At 40.9% G+C, this 22,161-nt stretch overlaps 1 protein-coding gene and 2 long non-coding RNA genes across 3 annotated transcripts in view; 2 read left to right on the forward strand and 1 right to left on the reverse strand.

Annotated features, from left to right (window-relative positions):
• Positions 1–18,409, forward strand: part of LOC135983898 (general transcription factor II-I repeat domain-containing protein 2A-like) — a 984,084-nt gene extending 965,675 nt beyond the window's left edge. The window contains exon 2 of the mRNA XM_065597613.1: positions 16,418–18,409. Within this exon, the coding sequence (XP_065453685.1) occupies positions 16,418–18,144 (1,727 nt within the window). The 3' untranslated portion in view covers positions 18,145–18,409. The remainder of the gene's footprint in view (positions 1–16,417) is intronic.
• On the reverse strand, positions 998–13,308 carry LOC135983908 (uncharacterized). The gene is made up of 3 exons (XR_010601733.1): positions 13,130–13,308; positions 6,680–6,801; positions 998–1,130 (listed from the first exon to the last, which is right to left on the reverse strand). It is a non-coding gene; the product is annotated as an uncharacterized LOC135983908 (long non-coding RNA).
• Positions 1,124–15,833, forward strand: LOC101934810 (uncharacterized). Its single transcript, XR_010601732.1, has 5 exons — positions 1,124–2,958; positions 8,048–8,117; positions 11,335–11,394; positions 13,625–13,736; positions 14,619–15,833. It is a non-coding gene; the product is annotated as an uncharacterized LOC101934810 (long non-coding RNA).
• Positions 18,410–22,161: the final 3,752 nt, after the last annotated feature.

The following is a 22,161-nucleotide window of genomic DNA, read 5'->3' on the forward strand; positions in this document are numbered from 1 at the left end:
CGTGTGAATTACCATTCTTTGAGTTGTTTGTTGTTTTTGAAGCTATACTTTGTTGCTTGCTATTAGCCCATAGCTGTGAGAATGTGAGATATACATTCACTTCACTAAAGAAAGACAATACAAAAAGGGTGACTGTGATGGGGTTCCCAGGGTGCAGCCTGAACTGGGGGACTGCTGAGCCCTCTGTCCCACCATCCTGGGGTATCCATCTCACACTGTGATGCTGTGACAAGCTATAAACCTCTGGGGGACAAGCTATAATCCATTTTGGGGGATTTTTTCTTCTCTAGGTGCCTATTACCCTCCACCCCCTGTCCCGTTTTTTCAAAGTTGCTATCTGGTAACCCTACATATAGCAAGCCCCTGAGTGCGACCCCCCCTTATAAATTAAAAACACTTTTTTATATATTTAACATTATAAATGCTGGCGGCAAAGCGGGGTTAGGGGCAGAGGCTGACAGCTCGCGACCCCCCCATGTAATAGCCTCGTGACCCCCTGAGGGGTCCTGACCCCCAGTTTGAGAACCCCTGCACTAGCCTTTGTAATCTGAGCTGAGATTTTCCAAGCACTTAAAACAAAACACACTGTTTTAGATAAAATGTAAAACAGATTTATTAACTGCAGAAAGGTAGATTTTAAGTGATTATAAGTAGTAAACATAGAGATCAAAGTTGGTTACCTAAGAAATAAAATTTGAGTTCTATAAACTACACAATATTTGAATCAAGCAGTGTCTCACCCTGATAGATAGTACAAATAAGTCACAGACCTTGAATACATAGGCCGGAACTCTCCTCCACCCAGGGCCAGCCTCCCCAGTTAAAAATCTTTGTCCTCCAGATGTGTTTCCAGGTGTTGAGTTGTGAGGGAAGTGAGGCCAAGTCATGATGTCACTTCCCTTTTTTTTTATAGTTTCTTCCAGGTTGCTGGAAAGATGTATGCCTGTGACGTGAGGGTCCACCCCCATTGGTCAAACGTTCTCCATTGTCTACATGCTTTCTCTGAGAAGTCTTCTGGGATGGTCACTGGGAGTGTGGATTCCCTTTAATGGGCCATCAGCACATCTGGCTACTCCACTGTTGCACCTGAAAGGCTAGTTGTGGGTATTCCCAACCTCACAATATTATTTCTGTAACATACACATAGCAAAACTTTATGACTTATCATATGATAGCTCATACAATCCAACAGGATACTAATGTTCAACAGATCAAGACTTTCAAAATGATACCTCACAAGGCATACTTAGTACAAAATGTATCATAATTATATGACAGTGCTGAATGTGGGGGTTCCAGGGTATTGCTTTGAGGTACAGAGTGCCACAGTGACAAATGCAAACTACAGCATGGATTTTTAGCTTGTTGGGATAGCAACAGTAGTGGGAGTAGCTACTATTGTGATTTAATAAAATGAAGTCAGTGCCCAATCAGTACAAAATGTTCAAATACAACTATGTTCCTTCTGTTACTCTTTGATTGGGCAAATCCTCAAGCTACATACAGGATGCATAAGGCTACCAATGCAGTAGATTCCACAGCTACCTCTGTGCTGCGGAGTAGGACTCTGGCAGCATTCTGTTCTGGAACAGGGAGGGAGGGAGAAGTATGTTAGGAATGTGGTGTGGCCAGTGGGTTCATGCACAGCACAGATCTCCTGGGCAACAACTTCATGAAGTGGGGAGCATCATTATTGTGGATTGAAAGCTATCAAAATGACATGGGAAGAAGCTAAGACTGCAGCAAGAGACCATCAAAGATGGAAAGCAGTGGTGAAGGCCCTATATTCCTCTAGGAACAGAAAGATATAAGTCAGTCAAGTCATGCTGCCCATATCCACAGTTGTCATTCCCAGCTCTATGCATATATATCCTGGGTTCTACTTGGAAGGCCTCACTGGGAGGTAGGATTCAGCCCTCCCAGCCTATACTTACTATCCACAGGCAAATCCCATTACCAGGCTTTGCTCATGGGACTAAAATTAGGTCTTATTTCATAACAAAGATACATGATTGCCACTAATGCTGTGTGATGCAATTCAGGGTCAGATAGTACCCTATATGCCTATAGTACTTCTAGAAACTGCTAACTTTTTTTTTTTTAATCTTCTGTTATTTTATTTCTATGTTTTTGACCTTACTATTTTTTTATTTTTATTTTCATCCACTCAGTAGGGGTGTTTGTTTATGCTGCTGCTGCGTAAGCTTGGTCTTCCCTTCCAATGGACAATTTCATTTTTCAGGTATTTTTTTAAAAGTCACGATATCCATATTTCATAGCACAAAAGTGAGTAAAAACCCCATTTATCAGATCTATCATCTTGCTACACAATGTGATACAAGCATGGCAGGGCTAAAATGCATGACTGCTCTATCAAGGGTGCAGTGAGGCCTTTACCTTGTAACTTGGTTCTATTTGGACATTACTTCAGTTCAGTTGCAAGTGTTCCCGATAGCTTCAAAGCCATTCTATGAAAAGGAGGGAGACGTAAGACTCTCCTCTCTGCTTCATACATGGATTTTAAATAGAGAACTTTCTACTGTTTTTTGGTAGGATTTATTGTTATTTTGGCAGTAAGAGTTGCATAATAGCTATTGATTATTGCTCATAGGGACATGCTGTTTTAGCTCAGTGGTTTGAGCATTGGCCTGCTAAACCCAGGGTTGTGAGTTCAATCCTTGAGGGGGCCACTTAGGGATCTGGGGCAAAATCAGTATTTAGTCCTGCTAGTGAAGGCAGGGGGCTGGACTCGATGACCTTTCAAGGTTCCTTCCAGTTCTAGGAGATGGGATATCTCCATTAATTAATTTATTTATTTAATTTATAAGTGGTCCTCAAACTTTTCCATACTGGGACACCTTTTCCAGACCAGAACAAGGATCCCTCTCATGTGACCAGATCCCCATATGACAGACTGACAATATCCCCTACTATCCTTAACAACGTTATGGAATTAAGGTAAACATTACTGAATTAAGTTAAAAATTACTGAATTAGTCTTAATACCCTTGGGGTACATTGTATTAAAAATGCAATTGTGTATTTGGTGTTGTAGCATTTTATGTACCTTCTCTAGCAGGGCAGGGGGATGCTAATGTACTTCCTCCATTATCAACACTTTGAAGGCATCCGCCTGAAGAGAGATGCATATGCCAATTCAAACTGGATTCTCCAGGGACCAATAGACAAAGAAAGGATTTTTGGATAAATAGTCTGGTTTTAAACTAGTGCAGGGCCTTCTTCCTGGTTTAGCAAATGGACAGGACCCCTGGTGCACGGAGGGCCCCAAGCCTTAGGATCAGGTTAGACAGACTGAGTCCTTGTTCTGAGGTGGGAGGGTTGATGGACTGCTACTGCCAGAATCCATGTTAGGTCAGGGTTATAAGTGGTAAGCTTATTACATACAGTACATGTAGGTTCTTTTAATAAAGTAGGCTGGCATACAAAGAACGGTGTGGTACCTTATAATTGTAGCAAGTTCACCTATTAAACATCTCTTAAGAGAAAGCAAGCAGGTGTCCTTGGGCAACCTGTCTGTGCTGGGAAATACACAGTGAAGGCAGGGAACTGAGCAGCATGGACATACCCCAGGCAGAAGGCAGTGAGATGCAGTCTTCACCCAGAAAGGCAACAGCTGGGGAACTGGAAGCCTGACAATGGGTTCCCTTGCTGGGCCACTAAAGAGAAATACAGGTGCAGCTGCCCTGAACTATGATGCCTCACTCCCCTTTAACAATATGGGAGGAAGGGAGAGGATCATGACAATTAGGTTGAGAACCCATTGTCTATATATTTCAGGCAAAGTTTGTGAGGTTCTACCTTCTATTTTGTTTAAGGCCTATAGGGTAACATTTATTTCAGAGCAATGGGCCTGCACAAAGTCCCATGCACTCCTTGAGTCCCTCATTAACAAGCCAAACCAATTGTCTTCCACAAATATGGGGGGGATGCCTTGTCAAGCAAACCAGTACTGCTCCACTGCACAAAGGAGAGCTGGATGAAGGGCATGTAGGAAGTATGTGGGCATGGATAATCACTCTGCCCTATGACCACATGGCAAGTTCCAGTATGCATATCCTCACATCTTTCCCATTCCCCTAGTGGAAGCTTCATAAGCACCTGTTGTGGCTACTTCAACCATTGTACTGAAGTAGTCTTGGCAGCTCATAGTGCTCCATGACCTGTAGGAGGATTTATCCCTTGCTTGCACCCGTCTGGCATCTGGCTCAGCTACTTATCTAGGCCCTGAATTTGGCCCTAAATCTTCTAGTGGAGTTTAAGTGCTGCTTATGGCATTGTGAGGCCCTGTGCATAAGGGTGAATTTCACACAAATGCAGGCAATAGTTTAAATAAAGAACCAGATAGCATACGGAGGGCCTAAGGGTATAATAATGGAACTGTGTCAATTTTGAGGACAGAATGAAAGCAACAGCATCAGAAGGGAAAGCCATGGAAGGAATGTAGGCTAACTTGGAACTGTATTGCTGAAACAGTGCAAAAAGAGTAATAATAGTCGTAGGAGTGCCATGGGCAATATGTACTCATTGTATGTGACAATACAGAACGGGATAGACAACATTTTAAAGAAACCAAGGAATAATCACAGAAAGGAAGATGTGAAAGAAAAAAATTCCAAGAGCGACAGTTTTTAAAATAAGCCCACTATGCCCCTTTGTGAAAGTTGGACTCGATAAAACCAATTCTTGACCAAAAGAAGCTCTGATTCTAGTCACGGGAAGTGAATGAATAGCTGCAGCTTGAATAAATCTCTAGTGTAAAACAGATCCCTAAGTTGGGTCTCTAGCCTAGACAGGTGTGTAAAGTTGAGGGGAAATGTGAAAGGAACATTCTCACTGCACAGAAGTCAGGCAAAATCTCCATCCTTGAACTCTCAGGGCACACATATATGCACTGGTTTAAACAAACCACTGCAAAGCCCTGTGTAAACACATATCAGTTTAAAACTGGTTATAGCCATTTGATTTGCCCCTGTAAGTTTACGAATGCAAGCTAAACACATATAAGCCAGTTTTAAATCAGTTTAAGTGTTCACACAGAAAGATGCACCTATTTAACTAAATGGGTTTAAAAAATAAATCACATCTTTAGTTAAACCAGTGGGAAAGTATGGGTACGCCAGGCTTTGCTGTGCCAAGAATGGGAAAGTTTGGTGCAGTCAGAAGCACTAAGATCCCCCAAAGAAGGAAAGGCAACATCCTGCCTCCCTTTACTGGTCTGCAGAGCAGTAAAAAGGCTATTAAAAAAAAAAAAAGGGCTGCTTAGGCCTGTGCTTCCAAAAGCATTAGGGAGAAAACCTCCAGGAGTGGCTGCCACTACAGTCTTTCCCCAATGCAAACAGTGGCTTAAAGCCACAATCTTGTCAAGAGTAGTTAGCATTCCCCAGGGATCAAATCCTGCAATCCTTAATCAGGCATTGATTTCAGTGGGATTTTAGCATGTGTAAGGTCCACAGAATTTCTGAAGGGGTTTTAAAGTATTATCTAAATGAATAATAAAGCCTTCCAGGAATCAGTAAGTAAAAAAAGAAATGGGATTATTTTTATAGAAAGGAGCAACCATCATGGCTAGCAGATATGTGTTGAGAGAGAAACAGACAATACTCGCAAGAAGGAAATAAGGAAATAAGTTTGGGGACATAAATTTGTATTATAAACTTTCCAATACATGGTATGGACTTAATCTTGCTGCAGTGTTAAAAACTGCTTTGTGTGGCAACAGCTGGAAGAATTCTGAAATAAAGTGGGATGCTTAAGGTGGACATTACCCAAAATGCTTTTCTGTTCCCCCCTATCCTCTCCCCTCCTCCCACCCCAGCAATCAACAATGCTGTGGTCTAAGAGCCTACAACAAACTGAAAAGTTTGGATGTGTTTTTTTCCCCAAGGAAGGGAGATTTAGTTGGTTTTATTAACATGCAATAAATTATTTATGTTTGCTGGCTTTAAAGCCAGAAAGAAATATAGATGAAATCCCACTAATTTCAGGGTAACGTCTGTGGAACATATCCTGGAGGAAATGATTTATTCAGATGTCCTCACCGCCAACCTCAGCCTCAATAGTAACAGCAGACCATAATGGGGGTCAGAAGTGAGATGATTAATCAAAATAAGTTAATACTTAAGGAACAAACATTCAGAAGTTCAATTTAGTTGCAAAATAACACAACACACCTCTAACCAAGCACAAAATGTGTCCTATGATTTATTATTTAGAGAATCAGAGTGAGTACAAAAAGGAGCAACAGAATAGAATGTGCATTCTGCTAAGTGATCTCCCATGCTATGCCTTTTCCAAAGAACTTTGTAATGGAAGAAAGGACAGAACAACCTGATCTCTGATTGCAGCCATAAAATACTCATATTTACAAAGCAAAGCACTGAAGCTTACCATAAAATCTAAGGAGCTTTAATGAATAGAATTGCTCTGTAACTTACACATGTTGGCTTAGTGGGGACATTTAAAAAAATCATCAGTTTTGGTAATACTGGTAGTTTGTAATTTATGTATTTCAGGTCCTGATTCTCATTTACACCCAAAGGGGCCTTTAAAAAGGTGTAAGTTACACTCCCAATGAGGTAAAATGCCTTAGTGTAAATGAGAATCACACAGCTAAGTGACCACAAACTCTAAACAACTAATGCAAATTTAGGCTCCAAACCTGTAAACTGCTCTTTGCAAACCCTGGAACCTCCTGGGAAACCTCCAGTGACTTCAGTGGGACTCTGTGCAGGAGTAGAGGTCTTCCCATGCAGAATAGCTTCAGGATAAGGATGTCAATATCTCAAAGAAAAAAAGTAGATGTCATTTAAAAATCTAAATCCCCAGGCATGCCAGAGAACTTGTCCTTCAATCAAATTGCTTTTTTAAATGATTTTCAGCTTCTTGTATTTAATATAAGAATCCCATGAACTGCAGACTATTTTCCTCCCCTCTGCTTACTCAGAGACATTCAGCACATCAACACATACATAAATCTTTTCGCCTAGACTGAGTTGTTAAAAAATTTACCCAGTGGTTCATACAATCGAGTCGGATTAGAACTGTTCATAATACAGCACCAGCACAGTTGAAAAGCATTCAGTGGGTACATTTTATTTACAAAATAAAACATTTTATTGGTGGACTCCATATTCAGCCTATAAATAGCCTCATTCTCCTGCACTGCACTAACCATCTGTACACAGTATATTTCAACCAGCCATTCTCACTATCTTACAATTGCTAATACATAATGCTAGTTAGGAGGTGCTTTGTAATCACACTGCTTTCTGACTAAGATGGAAATATTTCTCTATCCCTCCCTTGAGTTCACAAGTATCCCAAAGTGTAATCATTTCTTGCTGGTTGTCTTCCAAAAGGATGTTGTGAGCCCCTCTACAGTTCAGCTAAGGTGAATTTCACCCTTGTGCAGAGGGTGAACACAAGGCCATATACCAAATAAGTCCCATTTAAGTCTTTGGAATAAGGGCTAAATAGGATTTAAATGGTGCTTTGGCCTCATGCTGACCTTCTGCACAGGGGTGAATTTAATTCTTGTCGTAGAATATCTGTACAAGGAGGCAGGTTTTGAATTAAGTAGCAAGACTTGATGTCAAAAATAAAAAAATATTCATTAGTACTATAAGCAGATGATTTCTGTAATGACAGAAGCATGTTAAAACCTATTAGTAATAAAAGATGAATCCATATTTCACAGTATGCTGTAACAAAACCTGTTGTAAAATATTGGTTTTAGAGACTGTGTTTAAAAGATGGATTTAAGAATCTACAATGCCTGCTGTACCATCTTGTATGATTTTAAAACTATAAGAAATCACTTAAAATATACCTTAATATAAAGTTTTGTTAAAACGTATATTCTTTTATAACGTTTTTATTGACTTTCACGTAAACACAAGTATCCCCAGCCTGGAAAAATATGAAAAGAAATTTTCAAAATTGCTTATGATGTCAATAAAGGAAAAGAAAGAACTCTGCTTTACATGTATCGTTAAATAAAATTTAAAATGTTATCAATTTTATCCAGGGGATTGAAAACAGGAGAAAGTGGATAAGAAGAAACAAAGGGAGGGAAGAAGAACTTTATAACAAAAAAGGTAAAAACAAAGAACCACTAATATAATCTAGAAAAGGTCCCCAAATAGTGTCCAAAATGGTTAATTTGTAATTGGTTATGATTATGCATAACAGGATGCTTCTGTTAAAGATACAAGGCAGAAACCCCACTGGGTGTAAATTGTCATAGGTCCATTGAAGTCACTGGAACTGTGACCGTTTATATCAGTGGAGGCTCTGCATCATAGAATCTCGGAAATATTGCATCCCATAGAAGACGAGGAAACTATGATTTGAAACTCATTTCTACTTCATCCCTGCAGAATGGGAGTTTATCTGCACAGTCACCTTGCGCGGTCCATTACCCTGGGTAGCATCGTCATGCTGCCATTGTCTGACTCCCCGTACAGTTGTGCTGTAGGAGCTATGCAAGAGAATGTGTGTCTGAATTAACACTTGATCATATAGTCACTCTGATAGCCACAACCTAGCCCATGGAATACACAATGGAGAATGGTTGTGCCTGTCCTGGTCTATGCTCTCCCACTCCTGCACCCTCAAAACTTAACACTACAGAGCTCTGGATAGGAGCCAGAGATGGGAGGAAAGCAGGCAGAGCAGGCACTGTTCCCCTCTCCCCCTGGGATCTGATTGTTTTGGCTCTTCTCCCATCGCTGAAGCATAGAGAAGAATATTACAGAAAAGTCCTGTTACAGTAGGTCACTTATTCTCCTCTTGATATGTAGGATTGTCTCCTATAACTCTGTATATTGTCTTTTCTAGCGGAACAATCTCAGATTTCTAGTACCTGTTTAGTACAGTGGTACTTTGGCTGTCATTAAACATGTGCTGAGCCATGTTTTACTTTTTTTATCCTTTATTTTTTCAATCCCTTTCTCAGTTCAGTGATAACTCACAGCAGGCAGAAACTGGCAGAAATAGGGAGGGCCATGTGAACACATTTTCCAAAGATTCTTTCCCGCAACTCTGCCATTTTAGGACATTCCCTGCACATATGCTCGGAGTATCCAGAAGCACTTTCCAATACATTCCAGAGTCTCTTAATTCTAAACTGCCTTCTCTCAAGTGGAGTACAATTTTCCTAGTAGAAGTATATTTTGAGTTGCCTTTAACTCTGGCAACTCAAAATTGAGTTTGAAGCATCCACCCAAATATATGTCCAAGAATCTGATTATGCTGCTCTCAAATAAAGAGGTTTGAGGTTTTTAAAAAAAACCTCTTATTTTCCTAAATAAAAACTCAATTTTTGATTGCAGTTCTAAATCTATAATTCCTGCCAACAGCAACACACACAGCAGCCAGCTTCCATCAGCATTGAGACTTCCCAGACAAGCTGTACAATATCACTCCAGAAACTGCTGAGGTTTGGCAATAATTGTAAGATCAATGGGAAGAAATAATAGCAATAGAGGACAAATTTAATTGGGTAGGACCATATGGTAAATATTAGAATACTAAGGCTCTAACCTTTTAACTCTCAAATGTTGGGTTTAAATCCTGTCTTAGGTCATCAGTGGAAATTTAGTTGAGGCAATATTGGAAGTTATGGGTATCTAAATTCCACTATATACAGTTTCAGCTTATGTACGTTAGTGCAATAGTTAGACATACAGTAAAAAAGTTTGTATGGTCCTTAATTCACACTGAAATGGAAGAAGAGACAGAAGGAAAGATAATTGCTAAGGAATTAAGTAGATTTGCTTTTTCAAGTTTTGAATCACAAATCTAAGGGGAAAAACAGGTATGGATCTTTAGTGTATGTAAATTGTTGGAAAAAAGTCAAACACCGCACATGCTTCTCTTTTCTTTCATTTATTTTATTTCATACTGTTAAAAATAAAAATTTACTTTAGGACAGCCCTTTCCTATTAGTCCTGCGACTTTCTGGTATGTCTTTTTCAGGTTTTTTGGAGGCAGTGTTGTGTTTGACGAGAGACTTTCAGTCTGATTCTTCTCTGCCTTGTATCTTGAGTAGTCACCTGGGCAGAGGGAGAGCAAAACATTGCCACATCAGTCTTCTCCACTCCCACATCATAAGGAATAATTTTGTTTCCCTGATTAAATGAGTTATGTAATTTAAAAGTAGGCATTGCAGATTTCAAATTATTAGATGCAATGGCTAGAAGTTGAAGCCAGCAAAGTTCAAATTGGAGATAAGATGCATTTTTAACAGTGAGGAACAGCTTGCCAGGTAATATAGTAAGTCCTCCATCACTTGGAGATTTAAAGCAAGTCTGGATATCTATCAAAAAATATTGTTTACTTCATCCAAAAGTTATTGGGCTCAGTGCAAGAATAACTGGCTTATTTTGTGGAGAACTCGATCATCTTAAGGGTCTCTCCAGACCTTAAAAAGTTAGGAAGTGTACATTCAAGTATAAAACTGGCAATTTGAAATTTGCATTCACCGATTAGTTATGCAATTTTGAATGTACTTTTGTGGAATATCCAAGCATTCAAACTTCAAATTAGCTTTTTGTATGTACTCACACTTGTAAAGCTGGAATATACACACGAATATTATTTGCAAGCAGGAACCCTAAAGTGGTGCAAGCACAGCCAAAGCAAAGTCATGTAAAATGGGAACAAATATTTTCAGATTTATTTTAGCAGCATTCATCTCCAATGGGCTGGTTTAACCTGGAAGTGACTATGAACTCTTCAGACTCCACTGAATACACTTCTGCTGCTGCCTACAGTTGTAAAGTAAAGGGGCAAATGTAAGGCCAAAGACAGAGTGCCTTCTTTTTGTAGTTGAACAAGATGGAGGTGCTAATGCTCCAGAAACACTGAAGCCTGTATTTTTTTCCTGAGGCATCAGTGTTTCTTAATGAGTCATAGTGAACTTCACTGTTTCAACACTGTGGGACAGACTGCCCCCTCCACCATAAAACCCTTAGGACAATGTTAGAGGGAAGGAAAGTCTGCAACAATTCCCTTCTGGAGCTCCCTCCAAGTGTCCTGTCAGAGATATACCCACTATAGATTTAACTGATGTAATTTCTCCCTGGAACGCAAGCCACCCCAAAATGGGCAGGGAGCCATGACCCAGCACTTTCTAGGGTTCGTGCTAGAGTGGTTCAGCTCAGTCATAGGCATATGCCTACTAGGCGCAACCTGGTCTTCAGAAAGGAGGTTGACAACATGTCAGCTTCTCATCCACACCAGTCATACACCTGATAGCTGAAGATCACATTTGTCACTGCCTCCTCCAACAAAAAATGTCATTTGATGCAGGAGCAGACTTGTCATCACCTCAAGCTGACCATGTGAATCCTTTTCCCAGCTTCATGCTCAGTAAGTATAAGGAAGAGAAATGTGCATGCCGTGGAAAAAATACAGAATTGTGTTTTTGAGAAGCTGGCTGACAAATAGCTTACAGTAAAACAATTGACCTCTCTGTCTTATGGCCCTGCAACAGTAGGACAGCTCCTTGTGAAGTGAGTCCAGGTCACTTCTCATGGTCTATCGCTGCTAGGCTAGGTTCTTGCCAGTTATCTGTTTGACTGATGGGTGAATGTAGGCCATTAATCAATTGAATATTCTTGCCATAGGGAACCTGGCCATAATCATAGTTCTAAAACATTTTATCATATGCTTTATCAAAGAGCCTGGGCCCCATTCAGCCTTGGTATAAAGTTCTGAAGCCATTGGTTCACCCCATACCTTAATTTAAACCATACATTTCAGCAGTTGCACATGCTTACAACAGGGCTGAATTAATCTTGTGTACTTTTTAAACCCTTGGTAGAATACTGTCACTGCAGTCAGTGACCTTGGCAATTCAGAAGCTGTCACTCTTCTTTCCAAGTCAGCACTGAAGTAATGCTAGAGGAACCAGGTTGCTGCCTTTTAGATGAGATATAAAATTGAGATCCCCCTTGTGGTCATGAAAAATCCCATGCACTTTTCATGCAAATAGGCGTTAGTCCTACTTTCCTGCCTTAATTCAACTGGGAAATCACATTCTGCCTGCATGAAGCTCCCTGTTGTTTAAAATGAGTAAGACATTCCTGTTCATTGTTGCTATGCCTCTGATAGTCTGGGGTGGGGGGAGGTCTCTGGTCTAGTCTTCCTCTTTGGAAGGAGTACAAATACCAGTATCCTAGTTATCCACCACATCAGTACACCAGAGGAGGCTTTTTCTTTTTCTTTCCCATGCCAGGGCAGCCAGCATCTAGATCATAATTTGAATCCAATTGCAATAATTGTTGGGTTCTTTGGATGAAGGATGTTATCTGTACATTGGTATATCAATGTTCCATATTAATGCCAATTGTTAAGTATGTGTATTCAGACACTCCCCTACTGAAACTGGACATGGACTTCATTAGAATCTGCACCCCTCTGGCCCCAAAACCAACATACAGGGATTTAAAATTATGAAGCACAGTGCCCTCCCAGATCACACCCCCTTATGGCACAGCATGACCCTGCAGACAGCCCACTCTCAGTTTCCTCTTGGATCTCTTAACAACGGTCCAGCATATTTAATGCAACGTTCCTCTTCTTAGGGTCTAATTTATTACATTTTTACAAAATATAGTCTCCATTGGGCTTCAGGCCCAACCCCATCCCTCTTGGGTTGTCCAACTCATCTCTTACTCCAGGACTTCAAGTTCTCCAGTTCCTTCTGGGCCAGGGAGCTCTGCCAGTCCCACTGTAGCCCTGGCCTCTCTGGAGAGTCTTTCCTCTGGGTTCTCTTCTTGTCCTGGTCTAAACTCCCCCTCCTTTGGTTAAGGAATTCCACAACCCTCCTTATTGTGGCTGTGTTGTAGTTCAGGCAGGCTCCCCCAGCTCACCAGTATCCAGCCCTGCTCCACAGAGCCTCCCTTGGTCCTTGGACTCACACACTTCCTCCCCCTGGTTCAGGGCCCCCCACAGTCCTCCTTCGGGGTGTACTAAGATTCAGCCTTAAGCCAGCTTCTTCCAGCTGGCCCCTTTAAATTACTGCCCCCCAGGTCCACCCAGACTGCCACCAGCCTTTCAAACAGAATTTAAAACACCTTCATAACAAAGTCCTTCCTCCTACCCTCGGCCTGCCTGCCCAGCATGTCCGCTGAGGTGCATTCTTCCAATCATCCTCGCCACCTGAAGGCCATGTCACACCATCTCACTGCTTTCCTCCTGGGTTGGATGAGTCCTTCTCCTACTAGTATCTCTCCCATTACAAGGGAAGAGGCACACTATGTACTGTCCTCCTAACCAGAATTGGTCCCGGTTGCTGAGAGAGAGGGGGGAGCTTTGTCCCACCCTACCCTATGAGGGTCCTGGTCTGAGGCCCTTAAAGGAACAGTAGCTTGGGTTTTTCCACCCAGCCGCTAACTGTTATCCCGGGATCACTCTCTCTGCCCCACCATCTGCCTCTGCCACTCCCTAAGCCCTCTGTCTGCTCCAGAGTTGCTGTAACCTTAAAGGGGGTGTATCATGGATCAGGGGTTGGATGACCCTAGTCCTTACTACCCTTTAAATGGGATAGACACCCTGTTACATTATCCAAAAAAAATGTTTTTCTGTTGACTTTCAGGAAATTTCATGACACAGTAGAGATTTACACATGCAGGACAGGAACACAGGGATGAAACAAGCCAGCTCTTTATTTTTACTAATGTTCTTTCCTTTTTGCTGCCTTCTCCCAGGTAAGGAAAGTGTTACCTATCTGTAGTGGTACAGTAATTTAAAAGAAATGAAAAGCCTTTTTACAACAGTGTCATGTGTCAGTCCTCTCTGAATCATGGCTGTTGGTGCAGGGCCACAAGCTAATGGGGTGGTATCGTTCCACAGCTGTTCTGGCAACCAAGCATTGGTGTTTTACGTGACATGATTAGATTTACTGTGCAAGCTAATTGAAAAGGAGCTGAACAATTACTCCAGGTTTTGAGATAAGATTTTAATACTGATGTTTTTCTACTTGCTGTGTACCAAGACTCTCGAGGTGGAGTGAGTCGCAGCAGTAATAAGTAAGTGTTGACAGCTATTTATGTCAGGTCCTTTTGAATTTGTAAACAGAACTTGACAAAACTAAAGCAAGTGTCAAGAGGTTATTTCACACTTTGTTACACCACATAATGTGATATGAAGACATTTCAGAAAAGTTTAATACAGCAACAGAAAAAAACCTGTGCTTTGTGGGACAAACAGCCAGATCACATTGGGGAAGCAAAAAACGACTTGACATACAGCGAGATTTTCTTCTTCTAACATTGCGCTGACAGCAGTAGTCCCACTAAAGAATGCTAGATTTAAAAGAAGAGGTACTTAGTGGCTCAAGTGTGTAGAGTGTGTGTGTATATATATATAGTGGAGAAGGGGTATTATATCATCTAAGCATTTTTTATTTGTGTCCCATGGTGGCAGGGTCGGGGTGAGAATATAGAAAGTTTCATACTTTACCACCCTGTATTTAATTTTTTTTAAAGGCTTTAAAAACATGTGAAAGATTTGGCCTAGCCACAGGGAGGATATAGTTTGCACAGCATGTGAGAAGTCAGCCACATCCTCTTCCACTGTTTCTTTTTTAGGTTTGATGGGAGCCCTTGGGAATCTACATGTAAGCAATACTCATGTCTTCATTCTGCTGCCAGCTTCTCTCAGCCTTCCCCTCCACTGTAAATCAACACGGGGAGAGAAATAAATGAAGAATGGGGGAAATGCCTCCTGGGAAACTGACTTTGTGGAGCAAGGTCTGCCAATGGATAACCCGACCTTGTGCATATAATTTTGGAATTAGTATTTGCCAGGATTCTACACAATGTCCCTGTTCTGTTTTTATAAGCATCTGTTTGCATGGAACACAAGCTTTTATATCTTTTTCTAGGCCACATTTCTATTTTGTAATATGTTTCGAATCAAAGGGAAAAAGCAATCTCACACAATCAAGCTAGAGCTGCCATTAGATGATTCATTCTCTTTCAAAGAGGATTACCGGTCAAAGCCACCCAAAAACAACCTCAGGATGATCTTGCAATTTTGCAGGGAGGATATGCCTAAAAAGAGTTAAGCAGGCCTGCAAGATTAGTCAGCAACACCTGTTTTACTGTCTACATATTCAGTTCTCTATTACCGCTGCCCCTAATCCCTCTCTTTTTCCTCCTCTTTAAAAAATTATGAGTTTGGCACAGTAACACCAAACAAGTGCATTCCAAGAGTTGAACAATTTGGTATACTTAATAGGTACCTACTCCCATTATAAATTATGTATACTGTATGAAAACATAGGGCATTCTTCTCTCACTTACACTAGTGTAAATCAGGAATAACTCTGTGGAAGTCGGTGGAGTTACACTAACGTACGTGAGAGAAGAATCTACCCCAATGTAGCTACCAGAGTTGCCAACTCTAATGATTTATTGTGAGTCACCTGATGTTTGATTTTTTTTTAGCTCCTGGGGTCATGTTATTTTGTGAAAATATCAGCTTTCATTTACTATTTAAAAAATTAAGTCTGCAGGGGAAAGCTTGAATATGCAAACACTTGACTAAAAAAAACCAGAAGAACCCCCACATTTTATATTGTTTAAAATCTCATTAGTTTGAAGCCAATTGCATGATTTTGCAGGGGCCTAAACACTTGGGGTTGCAACACTGAGCTTCCCTTCAATAAGGCAGGTGTACGTGATAGGTAAGACAGACCAATAAGGAACACACAGGCACATAAGTTGACCAGACAGCAAGTGTGAAAGATTGGAACTGGGTGGGGGTAATAGGAGCCTATACAGGAAAAAGACCCAAAAATCGGGACATCTGGTCATCCTACATGCACAGAACATTATGCATTAGTCTATTGTCCAGTCTGGTTGTCCTCTAAATAGTATCTGAAATTCTATATAATGAATTTTGTGTCTATACATCCTCAGCTCCATGCCAGTGTCAATATGTCTGCTTGTAGTAACACGGCATGTTGTGATTGATATTATTTAAAAGATGAATTGGTCACAGAGAACTTGATGAAGGCTGGAAAGATTGAGGGAGCAGATAATGCTTGCATCAGAGAAGCTGTAAGACACATGTGTCAAACTCAAGGCCCGCGGGCCACATCCGGCCCGCCATACAATTATATCCGGCCCGCGAAATCGTTTTATATATCTGTTTTTAATGGCCCTGTGATATGACGCCCCAATAACACACACTACAAATCCCATGATGCAGTGCAATTGCCGCCAACGGCAAGCCGCGGTTCAAGTTCGCGGTCTGTTGATGTATACAACGCTAATATCAAATCAAAGCTAGACCCCAACAATGGCCAAGAGAAAAATTGATTCTGAAAACCGAGGCTTTCAAAGCCGGTGGGAGAATGAGTATATGTTTACTGAAATTGCAGGTAAACCAGTGTGTCTCCTTTGCGGGAGTAATATCGCTGTAATGAAGGAGTATAACCTAAGACGGCACTACGAGACGAAACATGAGAACAAATTCAAAAACCTGAGCGCAGGACAGAAGCTACAAAAGGTAGAGGAGTTGAAGAAGAATTTGACATCCCAGCAGACGTTTTTCACCAAAGCAAAATCACAAAGTGAAGCTGCTGTGAAAGCAAGTTTCATTGTGGCCGAAGAGATCGCCAAATCAGGACGGCCGTTTACCGAGGGGGAATTCGTAAAGAATTGTATGATGAAAGTGTGCGACGTCCTTTGTCCAGATAAAACGCGAGCGTTTGCAAATGTAAGCCTCAACAGAAACACTGTTGCTAATCGGGTTTGTGAGATGGCGACTGATTTGAAAACACAGTTGATTGAAAGAGCAAAAGATTTTGTTGCATACTCCCTTGCCGTGGATGAAACTACTGACGCGACTGACACTGCACAGCTGGCGATATTTATCCGTGGTGTGGATTCCAATTTGTGCGTAACAGAGGAAATACTGGACATTAAATCGATGCACGGGACAACGAAAGGAGAAGACATCTTTGGAAATGTATTTCAAAGTGTAACCGACATGAAACTGCCGTGGGAAAAACTCGTTGGACTTACAACAGATGGCGCACCTGCTATGTGTGGTGAAAAAAATGGACTGGTGGGAAGGATGCGCTCAAAGATGCGGGAGGAGAACTGTGCCGGTGAGTTGACAGTGTATCACTGCATCATACACCAGGAATCGCTGAGTGCTAAAGTCCTAAAAATGGATCATGTGATGAACACTGTAACACAAACCGTCAACTTTATCAGAGCCCACGGTTTAAATCACCGCCAATTCCAGTCTTTTCTGCGGGAAATAGATAGCGAGTTTGGCGATATGCCATATCATACGGAGGTCCGGTGGCTAAGTCGGGGAAAAGTTCTCAAAAGACACTTTGAGCTGCGAGAGGAAATCTGCCAGTTCATGGACAGTAAGGGGAAAGACTGCACAGTTCTGCGGGATGAAAAGTGGAAATGTGAGTTGGCGTTCCTGGCTGACATAACGTCGCATCTTAGCGCTTTAAACCTTCAACTCCAGGGACGGGAGCACATAATAACCGATATGCATGATGCAGTGAAGGCATTTCAAGTGAAGCTGCGCTTATGGGAGACACAAATGCACCAATGCAACTTGTCTCACTTTCCCTGTTGCCAAGTAATACGGAACCAAGAAAGTGCCACAGTTTTCCCAAATGCCACCTTTGCTGAAAAACTCAGCGCGCTGCGCACTGAGTTCGCACGGCGCTTCAGTGACTTTGAGGCACAGAAAAGTAACTTCGAGCTGCTTCGCAACCCATTTGCAGTCGATGTGGAAACCGCACCTGTAGAAATGCAGATGGAGCTGATAGAACTGCAATGTAACGGGACACTGAAGGCAAAGTACGACACTGCGGGGCCAGCACAGTTCACTCGCTTCATTCCTGAAGCGATGCCGCAGCTCCGCCAACATGCGGCTCGAATCCTGTCCATGTTTGGCAGCACATATCTGTGCGAGCAGCTGTTCTCTGTGATGAAAATTAACAAAACGTCACACAGGAGTCGCCTCACTGATGAACACCTGCAATCGATCCTGAGAATCTTCACAACACAGAACCTAACCCCAAACATAAACGAACTTGTTGCAAAGAAAAGACTCCAAGTATCAGGCTCTGACTAAATAGGACAAGAAAATGGAATGTTATGATTTGTTATGATTATACTTTTGCTTTAAATTCAATTTTTTATTTATATTTTCAGATTTTTTAATATTCCAGCATGTACAGATTTTGAATGTATTGTATTGACAGGATATTTTTTTATGAAGAGCAAAATATTTTAAGTTGAAATGTATTTATTTTGGAATGATATCCTGTATTTTGGTTCATATTAATGGTTAAAAAACATAAATATTTAGTCTGTTAAATAAATGGTTATACTGTTCGGCCCGCGAGTTTTGAGTTTTGGCCCCCTGTGCAATTGAGTTTGACACCCCTGCTGTAAGAGATGGGAAATTTTACTTATTTGGGCAGCTGAGCACAGCAGATGGCAAGATCTTAGGGGAAATAAACACAAAGTTTGGGAAAGCAAGCAGTGTGTTCTAGCCATTGTCAATGAGCTCCTACAGTAGAAAAAAAAATCAGTCAGAAATTAAATATCAAACAGGCCCTTGGCAGACAGAAAAGGTAGGACAGAGGAGGTTGATGGGTTTCAAGGGCCAGCATTTGAAAAATAATTGTATGGATCAGATGGTATTACTACTTTAGCAACCAGGAGATTTGAACAGAGGTCCATCAATTATGGGTCAAAGTGCATTCAGCTAGAAAACTCAGCTAAATGTGTATCTGCCAGGCCTATAGGCTTGGTCTACACTAACCCCCCAAATTGAACTAAGGTACGCAACTTCAGCTACGTGAATAACGTAGCTGAAGTCGAAGTACCTTAGTTCGATCTTACCTTGGTCCACACGCGGCAGGCAGGCTCCCCCGTCGACTCCGCGGTACTCCTCTCGTCTAGCTGGAGTACCGCAGTCGATGACGAGCACTTCCGGGTTCGACTTATCGCATCCAGACAAGACGCGATAAGTCGAACCCAGAAGTTCGATTGCCAGCCGCCGAACTAGCGGCTGGGTATAGACGTACCCTTAGTCTCAGGCTAGCAAGACACACAATTGTCTGCTGAGCAATGAAAAGGTAAACAAAAGTTGATTATATTTATGTGAAGGGGGCAAATGTTACAATCCAATTTACCAGTTAAAGTGGTTTATTACATCTTGTGATTCAATTAATAAGTCCAAGTCCATAGCTGGTATAAATTCATATAGTTCCATTGACTTCAATTAATCTATGCTGATTTACTCCAGATGAGGACTAGCAGGAATACTTTATATAATATCTTGGGGTTCATCCTGCATTTGTGCCTTCCCAAAATTCACCTCTGGGAATTTTGGGTGGGTAAGGAAGGCAGGATCTGGACTATTACATCAAAGCAACTAATGAAGTTATCAGAGATATGATAATTCACATTTTTGGGGATAACCAGAGCTATCTATTGTCCTGATCAAATTCCACTTCTAAATTCCCATTGCAGTTCCATTCATACATAGTGTCCTTCTACAATCTCAAACTATTGTGGAAAGTGTAAATTCTGTGTAGCGCTATTGTGTGCAGTCATAGTCCATACACAGATGGCTGTATGTATGTGGTGGATGACTAGATTATATAGAGAGTATATATGATTGTGTGGTGCACTCTAAAGCTTTTATCAATATGAAATGGAGATATTCCAATTATTCACAAGGTGTGAAGCCACAATTGAGTTATGCAAGATCTCAAATGAGTGCCAACACAATCATTATAACATCCTCCATACCATCATAGGTAAGTGACAAATGCACAATAGAGTAGAAAAAATGTAGATACATAAGAAACGATATTGGTACTTTGCGTTTTTTTTTTGTTTTCGTATTTCTCTGCTTACAGAGCCTGAGCCACCAAAGTGCTGAGTGATCTTTAAATCTTTTCAACATCAATGGAAGCAGATGTAAGGAATCTAGAGCACTGAGTGGCATGTGAGAAAGCAATGATTTAAAATTGATAATATACTTGTAATTGTACTATTTTTCTGACATCCATTGCTATACACCCAATTATTTGTTCTTTGGCCCAGGTTAGCTTCTGAACTGAGAGGACTGTGATCTAGTGTTCTGAGCATAAGAGTGGGATGTAGGAATTCCTAATTTTAATGTATACTCTGACACTGACTGCCTCTATGGGTTCAGGAAAGTCCCTGCATCTGTTAAATGGAATCAATGATATATAAGAACAACCATACTGGGTCAGATCAAAAGTCCATCTAGCCCAGTATCCTGTATTCCAACAGTGGCCAATGCCAGGTGCTTCAGAGGAAATGAATAGAGCAGGTGATTATCAAGTGATCCATCCCATCGCACATTCTCAGCTTCTGGCAAACAGAAGCTGGGGACACCATCCCTGCCCATCCTGGCTAATAGCCATTGATGGACCTATCCTCAATGAATTTATCTAGTTCTTTTTTTAATCCTATTATAGTTTTGGCCTTCACAACATCCTTTGGCAAAGAGTTCCACAGGTTGACTGTGTGTTGTGCAAAGAAATACTTCCTTTTGTTTGGTTTAAACCTGCTGCCTATTAATTTCATTTGTTGACCCCTAGTTCTGGTGTTATGAGAAGTAAACAACAACACTTCCTTATTTATTTTCTCCACATCAGTCATGATTTTATAGACCTCTATCATGTCCCCCTTTAGTCATCTCTTTTCCAAGCTGAAAAGCCCCAGTCTTATTAATTTCTCCTCTATCTTTTGTTGTGATCTGAAAGCTAGTAAAGTGAGGCACATGGCCTGTCCAGAGTTAATTAATTTACTTCAGACAGGCTGCCTGTCACTCCAGTGGCAATTTTACTGGTTGCTGTTAGCATGCCTGAATAGCTCTATGCTGGTTTCTGGTCCCTGTTGGTTTTATCTGGAGGAACAGTCTTAGTGACCAATAAAAAAAAAATACTCATTGATCTGATCCAAAAATCTTAGGTGGCCAAATGGAACCCATAGGAATTCACTGAATTTTTTTAAAGTTGACTTTAAAGTGGTCTCCCCACATCCAAATTCCTTCTCAAAGACTATTGGTGATAGTCCATTATCTGCCTTGCCACACTCATGCCTTTTATCAAACAAACAAACCACAGTTTGCATGCAGATTTGATCCTCAACCAATGTAGGCAGGAGCTTAATGTATATATGAAATTGTATGGACTGACATATTTTTGTCCATGTTAGAATCTGATCCCTGAAAGGTGCTAAGGATCTTTTGAAAGATGCTGCATTCTGTCCACTCCCATTGACAATGGGAGCAGAAGGTACTCAGCACCTTGCAGGACAAACCCTTAGATTTTTAAACTCCTTTGAGCCACGAGCACATCTTTATCTGTGTACAGCACAGCACCAAATAACAAATATACATATATATTCTGTGGGGACACGCTATAATGAGTGCAAGCAAAATCTGATGTGTTTATGATAATTCTGTATGGGTTGTAATTTCCTCAGAATTTAATCTTTCATGTCCAGGTAGATTACATTTCTATAGTATTTAGCTGTGGAGATGCTCTGGATAACTTTATAATGTATATATTATATTCCTGCTGAAATAATTAAACTATACAGCTGTATATCTTTGTTACTGATCAGAAGTTAAGTTATAGTCAATATATACAGCTTTAGAGCAGAGACAGTTTACATTTATTTTAGCAAAGTTCTATGTTATTCTGTTGTCAAATGTCTAACAGCCTAACTCCTAAGAATTCAGATGTATTCTTCCCTATTTTGAAACCCAATGACATTTAAAATAAAAATACTTGTGCAGGCTTCTAACTATTTTTACTTGTGGTGGAACTCCCGGGCAATTTTATTTTCTATAAAAATAGAGTATTTTAAGAAAGGAATTAAATGTTATCTCTTCCTTATAATAAGAGGGAGTTTTGAGGAAAAAAGGTCTATACTGTACCATGCCTCCTGAGCAGTAACACCATACATATGGACAGCAGTGCAAGCCAACCATGGCAGGAAATGAATGTAACCTTTTCATTGTCAGACCAGAATGTCAAACATAGGGTGTTAAAGTAAATCCATTTACAATTCAGGTATTTGTGCTTTTGTATTCTCT

This window comes from Chrysemys picta, chromosome 5, assembly GCF_011386835.1.
Source record: "Chrysemys picta bellii isolate R12L10 chromosome 5, ASM1138683v2, whole genome shotgun sequence".
Lineage (NCBI taxonomy): Eukaryota > Metazoa > Chordata > Testudines > Emydidae > Chrysemys > Chrysemys picta.